The 10,278-nt window shown below is 43.7% G+C and overlaps 1 protein-coding gene across 8 annotated transcripts in view; it reads left to right on the forward strand.

Annotated features, from left to right (window-relative positions):
• The window catches only part of LOC133605873 (uncharacterized), a 34,730-nt gene that overhangs the window by 4,536 nt on the left and 19,916 nt on the right, over nucleotides 1–10,278 (forward strand). For 4 of the 8 annotated variants that reach the window (XM_072913232.1, XM_061959204.1, XM_061959206.1 and 1 more), the window contains one exon: nucleotides 409–483. The exons of 3 other annotated variants lie outside the window; for them this stretch is intronic. In XM_072913232.1, the coding sequence (XP_072769333.1) occupies nucleotides 409–483 (75 nt within the window). Of the gene's footprint in view, nucleotides 1–165; nucleotides 333–408; nucleotides 484–10,278 lie in introns of all 8 variants that reach the window. One more of the 8 variants, XM_061959212.1, reaches the window with a different exon arrangement.

Raw genomic sequence — 10,278 nt, forward strand, 5'->3', positions numbered from 1 at the left:
TCACATATGTTTTGAATTCATGAAAATCTTGTCTTCATCACAATAACCAATGTGATTTTTTACAAACTAAATTCTGTAAAATTGTATTTGTAATTGACAGAAAAATGACATTAGCTTTCATAGAAATTATATTTTTTCTTAAATTTAATTTTTCTCCTTCTACAGACTTGCGATTCAACACTAACCGTCTTCCGTTGGATCAGCTTGAATTGTACAATTATTTTTACACATTTCTACACGAGGAAGACATTGGAGAATCAAACAGATTCAGGACATTCTTTAACATTCGTACGACTCCAACGCCTTTTGTTCAAGACAAGACCAAAGAGAGCGTACGTTTTCTTCTTGCCAGCAAGCTAAGTTTTAATGGTTATCTTAAAAATACTGTATGACTTCTTTTCCCCTAAGGATACTGAATGGAACGAGGCATCCCCACTTGAGCCAGTCAAAGACAAGGCAGAAAAGAATCATCTGAAGAAACTGGTAGCTATTAAAACAATATTTATTGTTGTATAGTTACAGCCTTACGTTCAAATTATTACAGGTTCATTATGGTGATATTTCAGGTTTGTTATGACTTGTTTGTACTTGACTTGTTGTGTATTTTGCTCACTTGATTAAAATAAAGTTTCGCAAATACGTAGCAATATTCGAAATGTTCGCAGAATAAAGTAGTAATTTTATAACTACAAAGTCATAACTGTACGAGAATGATGTTGCTTTAGTAAGTCTTATAATTACGCTGATGGAAATTAAATTTGTAGAATGAAGTCAGCACTCAACAAGAATAAAGGATTGCAATTCTGCAAATACTGTAGATTCAAAATATTTGGAGAATAAAGCTGTTTTTTGAGAATAACGTTAAAATAGTTTGAGAATAAATTCAGAATCAAGTGAAGAGAAAAATAATTAGCAAATTTGACCTAAATAAATTAAAACCTTTTTGAGAAAGGTCATTTTAAGGGAAAACTAACAAATTATCACATTATGACATTGTAGATACATTCTGACTTTTTTTCCTGTAATTCCTCTCTACCTTCCGCCAGCAATTCAGCTTGTTTCTCAAAATTGTACAAATTATTATTATTAATTTATTGTTTTTGCACAATTGCGTTATTCATGTCAACCTGTGTTTTTATTATTGTAGTGTTGGGACTTTACTGTCGTATACTTGGCTTTATCCTTTTAGTTTCTTCACTTGTGATAATTTGAAGTAATTCTCAGGAATATGCTGTTAATTTCAGATTCAGTCTGTTTCTAAACCTGGAACTCTACTGACAATAACACAAATATTTTCTTTGTAAAAAAACAAAAACAAAAAAAAACCACAAAAAGGAAATCAATGAAATTACGAAGTGGCTTAAGAAAATTCCAAAATAAACAATTGATAAAGACACCTCCTAGTAAGATTTTGAAAACAAATACATTTAGGCATGGTCTTAAAACTGAATCTCAACATATTTTGTAGACTTGCTTGCAACTTGTCAACAAGAGTGTTTTGGAGTTGTTGAAGTGCTTATTTGATTACTCTTGATTAAGTTGCTGCCACAATTGTAAATGTATTTTGGTGTTAAGGTAAAACAACAATATGCCAGTGTGTCTATTCTTAGCGTCATATTAGCCAGCTGGTGTTAGCCATTTTGGCATGCTATATCTTCCTCAGTTTCAAGTTAGTATTTGGGTCACTAATGCCAGATGCAAAGGGTAGGTTGTTCATGTCAAGACAGCTTTACCTTTACCTTGAATATAGCAGGGTTTCCCCTAAGTTGCCTCTATAGTATAAATGTGGCAGTGAGGGCGTGGCTAAAGGCTTGGAGGGGGCGTGGTCAATGAAATCATCATATGTATGATGTCATGATCATTTTAATTGGCAATTATGTATATTTTCTTTAAAAAGGCTACACAAAAGTTGTATGTATATTTAAAAACAAATGTGTTAGTTATTAGTATTAACATGTATATTGTTCTTATATTATACATTGTTTTTCTCTATTTTTCAATTGTTGCTTATTGTAAAAGGTAACACAGGCTACCTACTACTCTATACTCTGCCCTACCTGAATGTTGGAATTTAGTTTGCATAATATGTAAACAGTCCTTTGAATTAGAGATGTGGTTTGATATTTTCCACCATAAAGTTAATGTACAACTAAGCACAGGGCACCAAGGAATGTACACCAATATACAACATGAAGTGCAAATTGTCAGGACATGGACTTTGGTGCAGCTTACTGCAAGGATTTCGCAGCTCGCTGCGAGGAATGTTTTCCCGTGGTGCAAACGGACTATAGCAGACTTCGGAAGAAGTTGGAAACATGTTTAATCTTGACCATGAAAAGAACAAACAAAAGGTGCGCACAAGGCGGAGACACAAACTTAGCGTATTGAAACAAAACTATCACTAAGACAGAAACTATGAACATGAAACAAAACTACACTTACTGTGACGTGAGCAGAACAGCATGAACTATGATATCAAGAGCTATGGCATAAACAGAGCACGAACAGAGTAATGTCGCCAGGTCGACTACCTGGCAACTACCGGCTTAAATAATAATGACATGATTAGTGACAGGTGCGTGAGTCCGAACACCAGCAGCAGGTGAAAATCGTATGCCACCATGGCAACCAAAACAAACGAGTGCACCAAAAAACAGGAACTATGGAGTTCAAAACCCAACAGAACATAACCAAACAAAATATGACCACAGAACATAAATGATAAATGGGTTGTACTTGTATAGCGCTTTTCTACCTTCAAGGTACTCAAAGCGCTTTGACACTACTTCCACATTTACCCATTCACACACACATTCACACACTGATGGCGGGAGCTGCCATGCAAGGCGCTAACCAGCAGCCATCAGGAGCAAGGGTGAAGTGTCTTGCTCAGGACACAACGGACATGACGAGGTTGGTATTAGGTGGGGATTGAACCAGGGACCCTCGGGTTGCGCACGGCCACTCTTCCACTGCGCCACGCCGTCCCCAAACATGGCAGTATCCCCCCTCAAGGACAGATCCCAGATGTCCAAAAACAAAAAACAAAGCAGGATCAAGAGTCATGGGAGGGCGGGAAAGGGACATGGCGGTGGGTCGCCAGACCAAGTGTCCCCGAATCCACCGAGGGAGAGTCAGGTGGCGGTGACACGTAGAACGCCGCTGCACCTGACGAGGTGGGCGACCCGGGAACGGCCACATCCGTGGCCGACGAGGAGGTGGACGCACTTGGCGTGGCGGACGACCAGGGAATGGCCACATCCATGGCCGACGAGGAGGTGGGCGCGTCGTCGTCGTGGCAGGCGTAAAAGCTGTGTGCGTCCTCGTCATGGCAGGCGTGGAAGCTGCGCGTGTCGTCGTCGTGGCAGGCGTGGATGCGGCAGGCGGCGAAGCTTGGCGTGGTGCGGCAGGCGGCGAAGCTTGGCTTGGGTTATGGCTTGGGTCTTGGCGTAGCACTTGGCGTCGTGGAACTGCGACTGGCGGCACTTGGCGTCGTGGAGCTGCGACTGGCGGCACTTGGCGTCGTGGAGCTGCGACTGGCGGCACTTGGCGTTGTGAAGCTGCGACTGGCGGCACTTGCCGTCGTGAAGCTGCGACTGGCGGCACTTGGCGTCGTGAAGCTGCGACTGGCTGCGACTGGCGGCACTTGGCGTCGTGAAGCTGCGACTGGCGGCACTTGGCGTCGTGAAGCTGCGACTGGCGGCACTTGGTGTCGTGAAGCTGCAGGTACTGGAGCTTGGCGTGGTGCAGGTACTGGAGCTTGGCGTGGTGCAGGTACTGGAGCTTTGCGTGGTGCAGGTACTGGAGCTTGGCGTGGTGCAGGTGCTAGCCTTGGAGCAGGTAGGGTTGCTAGCCTTGAAGCAGGTGCTGGCCTTTGAGCAGGTGCTAGCCTTGGTTTTGGCGGAGGTGGCCTAGCTGGGGCCTGCGGCTTGACATGACGAAAAACCGGTGGTGGTGGCCGGGCCGGAGGTCGCCCCCCCCTAGCCCCCCCTCAAGGAGCGGATACCAGACGCGCTCCCTGCGGTCTGGAATCGTCTTTAGGGGTAGGTGGAAGGAGGCCAGGAGGGGGGGTAGAATCCTCCCCTTTGAACTGTCCAAACTGTCTTTCTTTATCCCCCACCTGGGGTTGTGTGGGCGGAAAAAGAAAAATGTTGTGATGTGGGCGGGGCTTGAGTCTTGGGGGGCGGAGCCTGAAATTTGGGTGACTTGGATTGCCAGGATCTGATCTCCAAAAACATGTTCTGATACTGTTCAATCATGGAAATGGAGTCCTTTGTTAGGAGCGGCTGACAAAAAAAAGAGTTCAGAAAAAAAAAATCTTGGTCTGTGACATCATTCTCCGGCAGCGGCGTGACGTCATGCTGGAGCAGCGGGGCTGGCAGCAGCCTGTTTACGCCCGGAGGGCGAGGAGCTTGCGGGAACGACTCGTCCTGTCTGCTCAGAGAAGCCTTTCCGGACTGCCTTCGTCTTCGCCGACGCTTCCGGCCCAGCTTCGGCGCGGCAACCTCTCCGGGCCACACGTAGCCGATCGGCACTAGCTTGCCGCCAAGACCCCACATTAGATCCCGACGCTCCCCGGGGGAATGGCGAAGCGTTTCGGCCTCCATGGCGCGCAGAACCTCCCACGTCTCCAAGTCGCTTGCGGGAAAACGATTTGCTGGCGACATTCTGTCAGGACATGGACTTTGGTGCAGCTTACTGCAAGGATTTCGCAGCTCGCTGCGAGGAATGTTGGAACATGTTTAATCTTGACCATAAAAAGAACAAACAAAAGGTGCGCACAAGGCGGAGACACAAACTTAGCGTATGGAAACAAAACTAACACTAAGACAGCAACTATGAACATGAAACAAAACTACACTTACTGTGACGTGAGCAGAACAGCATGAATTATGATATCAAGAGCTATGGCATAAACAGAGCACGAACAGAGTAATGTCGCCAGGTCGACTACCTGGAAACTACCGGCTTAAATAATAATGACATTATTAGTGACAGGTGCGTGAGTCCGAACACCAGCAGCAGGTGAAAATCATATGCCACCATGACAACCAAAACAAACGAGTGCACCAAAAAACAGGAACTATGGAGTTCAAAACCCAACAGAACATAACAAAACATGACCACAGAACATGACACAAATACTTGGAATCACGTTAAATCAACAATACAGTTTGACTAAAAAAAGCATTATACAGGATAAAGGTTGGCTCTACTAATGCCGCCAACTTAATGCTAATGCTTAATGCTGGACTAGCTTATTAGCAGTCTAAAGAAAAATAGCAGGGCCAATGTTGACAAACAGTCATTCATACTCACATTCATATCTATGGACAAGTTGGTCTCCATTTAACCCATCCATCCATCCATCCATTTTCTACCGCTTATTCCCTTTTGGGGTCGCGGGGGGCGCTGGAGCCTATCTCAGCTACAATCGGGCGGAAGGCGGCGTACACCCTGGACAAGTCGCCACCTCATCGCAGTCCATTTAACCTAACATGCATATTTTTACAATCTTGGAGGAAGCCATAGTACGCGTAGAAATCTCCACACGCATGGAAGAACATACACAACCCACACACAGATGTCCAAACGGAGGTGTGAAGGCGAATGGCTTAAAATGTGACATTATTGTCAGTAGTAATGCCAGAAAAATAAGGGTAGTAAAATTCCTGATGCATAAGGAACAGTTATTGCTTCAGGGACAGACTAATTTGCCTTCACTTTTGACAAAGTTGATTCAGCTGTGTGCTTAATAAGTGGGGAGAAAATAGCAAACAACAAAAAAATCCACTGTTGAAAGACATTTCCACAACAAACGCAGCAGCGGGAAAATACCCAGCTGGTGATTGCCGAAAAAGAACAGTTTCGGAACTGCTGCAGAAAGCTGCTCAGAGGTAAAATACTTGGTGAGTCGTTTTTTGTTTAGTGTTTGATTTCATAAATGCTATAGCATTAGTGGAATGAAAGTACAAACCCTGTTTCCATATGAGTTGGGAAATTGTGTTAGATGTAAATATAAACGGAATACAATGATTTGCAAATCATTTTCAGCCCATATTCAGTTGAATATGCTACAAAGACAACATATTTGATATTCAAACTGATAAACATTTTTTTTTTTGCAAATAATCATTAACTTTAGAATTTGATGCCAGCAACACATGACAAAGAAGTTGGGAAAGGTGGCAATAAATACTGATAAAGTTGAGGAATGCTCATCAAACACTTATTTGGAACATCCCACAGGTGAACAGGTGGGTGCCATGATTGGGTATAAAAGTAGATTCCATGAAATGCTCAGTCATTCACAAACAAGGATGGGGCGAGGGTCACCACTTTGTCAACAAATGCGTGAGCAAATTGTTGAACAGTTTAAGAAAAACCTTTCTCAACCAGCTATTGCAAGGAATTAGGGATTTCACCATCGTAATATCATCAAAGGGTTCAGAGAATCTGGAGAAATCACTGCACGTAAGCAGCTAAGCCCGTGACCTTCGATCCCTCAGGCTGTACTGCATCAACAAGCGACATCAGTGTGTAAAATATATCACCACATGGGCTCAGGAACACTTCAGAAACCCACTGTCAGTAACTACAGTTGGTCACTACATCTGTAAGTGCAAGTTAAAACCCTCCTATGCAAGGCAAAAACCGTTCATCAACAACACCCAGAAACGCTGTCGGCTTCGCTGGGCCTGAGCTCATCTAAGATAGACTGATACAAAGTGGAACAGTGTTCTGTGGTCTGACGAGTCCACATTTCAAATTGTTTTTGGAAACTGTGGACGTCGTGTCCTCCGGACCAAAGAGGAAAAGAACCATCCGGATTGTTATAGGCGCAAAGTTGAAAAGCCTGCATCTCTGATGGTATGGGGGTGTATTAGTGCCCAAGGCATGGGTAACTTACACATCTGTGAAGGTGCCATTAATGCTGAAAGGTACATACAGGTTTTGGAGCAACATATGTTGCCATCCAAGCAACGTTACCATGGACGCCCCTGTTTCAGCAAGACAATGCCAAGCCACGTGTTACATCAACGTGGTTTCATAGTAAAAGAGTGCGGGTACTAGACTGGCCTGCCTGTAGTCCAGACCTGTCTCCCATTGAAAATGTGTGGCGCATTATGAAGCCTAAAATACCACAACGGAGACCCCGGAATGTTGAACAACTTAAGCTGTACATCAAGCAAGAATGGGAAATAATTCCACCTGAGAAGCTTAAAAAATGTGCCTCCTCAGTTCCCAAACGTTTATTGAGTGTTGTTAAAAGGAAAGTAACACAGTGGTGAACATGCCCTTTCCCAACTACTTTGGCACGTGTTGCAGCCATGAAATTCTAAGTTAATTATTATTTGCAAAAAAAAATAAAGTTTATGAGTTTGAACATCAAATATCTTGTCTTTGTAGTGCATTCAATTGAATATGGGTTGAAAAGGATTTGCAAATCATTGTATTCCGTTTATATTTACATCTAACACAATTTCCCAACTCATATGGAAACGGGCTTTCTATAAGTGGTATTATCGTCATTTTAGGTATCAAACAGAGTTTATTGCTCTGGATGGGTTTTATTTCGTTGGAAATGGACTCAAATGGCTCTTTGTATGCTGAAGGTTGCCGGTTGGCATAAAGCAGGCCTATTCAACTGGCGGCCATTTCTGGCCCACCAATCATCACCCAAATAGGCTTAATGAAGCCATTTAAACTAGGGTTGCTCATGTATGCAGTATTGCCGCCACCCTACAGGGGGCAGTAGTGAGGCACAACAAAGCAGCAGTAGGGTGAGTAGAAAAAGACTACTTATTCAACCCTGAAAAATAATCAAAATAGATTGCGAAAATCTGAATCTAAATTGGCCCCAGTGCCCTAGTGTGTGAATGTGAGTGTGAATGTTGTCTATCTGTGTTGGCCCTGCGATGAAGTGGCGACTTGTCCAGGGTGTACCCCGCCTTCCGCCCGAATACAGCTGAGATAGACTCCAGCACCCCCCGCGACCCCAAAAGGGACAAGCGGTAGAAAATGGATGGATGGGTGGATGGATGGACAACAAAGTATGAATGTTAGGCCCCGAGTAAGTGCTCAAGTCATTGCTTCCTGACGGACACAGTGTTCTAGACAAGAAGCAACAATGGTAGAAATCTCTACGTGTAAGGTTCAACACGAAACTTGGTCAAATCTTTGTAAGTAGATACTCTGCATGAAAATATTTTGTTTGATTTGTATTGAAATTGCTGACTTTGTGATGTATTTTGTATTTGTGGTCGTGTTGTTTTTTGATTAAGAGTAATAACTCTGGGCGATCAGAGCTCATTTAATACATGTAGCGCTAAATATGACCAGTAGAGGGCTATACGCGACACCTTTAGGTTTAATTGGGACAAGTCACATACCGGTACATTGTGTGCAATATTTGATGTACTGTAGATGTTGTTTAATTTCTTTATGCATAAGCATATATAGTTGTGTGAATGTATGAACACTAAACCTATTTTATTCATGTAAAATACACAATAGACATTATTTACTATTATGTTAAATACACAATGGACGCTATACTTTTGTAATCTTAAATGAAAAAAGAAAATATAGAAATAAAACTGACAGAGGAAAATAATTCAAAAGAAGGAACTTAAATCTCCAATAAAAATCCTGGAGCTTCTGTTTCTTCATACTGTTAACTAGCTGTGCATGCTGGAAATGAGGAGTGACGGCAGAATAATGAATTTATCGACAACGCAGGGTGAAAGCTAATGTGTTTACTTTGTAATAAAGTCAACTAAGTCTCAAAAGAATATAACCTGCGGAGGCACTTTCTGACGAAACATCCACATGTTAATGTCCGGCCCCCGAGCCCTTGGACTCTTGAAACTGCGGCCCTCTTCATTATGTAGTTGAATAGCCCTGACATAGAGGAACATTTTTTTATTTGAGATGTTTTTCCAAACTTCCATCCATCCATCCATCCATCTTCTTCCGCTTATCCGAGGTCGGGTCGCGGGGGCAGCGCAGCAGCCTAAGCAGGGAAGCCCAGACTTCCCTCTCCCCAGCCACTTCGTCCAGCTCCTCCCGGGGGATCCCGAGGCGTTCCCAGGCCAGCCGAGAGACATAGTCTTCCCAACGTGTCCTGGGTCTTCCCCGTGGCCTCCTACCGGTCGGACGTGCTCTAAACACCTCCCGAGGGAGGCGATCAGGTGGCATCCTGACCAGATGCCCGAACCACCTCATCTGGCTCCTCTCGATGTGGAGGAGCAGCGGCTTTACTTTGAGCTCCCCCCGGATGACAGAGCTTCTCACCTTATCTCTAAGGCAGAGCCCCGCCACCCGGCGGAGGAAACTCATTTCGGCCGCTTGTACCCGTGATCTTGTCCTTTCGGTCATAACCCAAAGCTCATGACCATAGGTGAGGATGGGAACGTAGATCGACCGGTAAATTGAGAGCTTTGCCTTCCGGCTCAGCTCCTTCACCACAACGGATCGATACAGCGTCCGCATTACTGAAGATGCCGCACCGATCCGCCTGTCGATCTCACGATCCACTCTTCCCTCACTCGTGAACAAGACTCCGAGGTACTTGAACGCCTCCACTTTTTCCAAACTTATTATGGCCAATAGTGCGTAAATAATAAACTGTTTACATTATGTACATCCATACAAATTATTAGGTAAATATGTTTTCATGTAAAAAACAAACTTATTTTTAAGGTGTGGTGGCAATTATTTTGATGTGGTGTGCCACAAACAATTGCATGTAGACGAAACTCTGCATAGCATATGGCGCTGGTTGGTGCTTCTGTAAATACACTATCATGTTCAATGTGTTGCCTTTCTCTTGCTGCTATGTCCGCAAGCAGGTTTTTGGCACATTGGGGCAACATTCTTCCACCACCATGGAAGTCTGCATTTTTACGGCAGGTGAAACATTATCAAACAGCCGATTTAGCAGTTTTTAATTGGAGGGAAAAGTTCAGGGGATTAGTCTCCATCTGTCATCAGCCAGCAGAGCTGTGTGCAGCGGGAGGGATTCTGATATTACTGTTGCAGCCACACGCGACCTGAAAGGTTTCTAACTTTAGCTTATACTGTACGGATGGTATTAAGGAAAAATGTTGTGATTTTGAAACAGTCGCTTTTTCATACTTTTTATGTATACCATGCCTACTCAGGAAAAGGGAGTGTTTCCTGCTTTCTGAATCACACCATCTGGTTTCAGCAGTCTTGTTTCGTTGATAAAAATGTACCAAAATTGCCTTATTGACCTTTGGCCTAAGATTTGGT

This window comes from Nerophis lumbriciformis, linkage group LG05 (assembly GCF_033978685.3).
Source record: "Nerophis lumbriciformis linkage group LG05, RoL_Nlum_v2.1, whole genome shotgun sequence".
NCBI lineage: Eukaryota > Metazoa > Chordata > Actinopteri > Syngnathiformes > Syngnathidae > Nerophis > Nerophis lumbriciformis.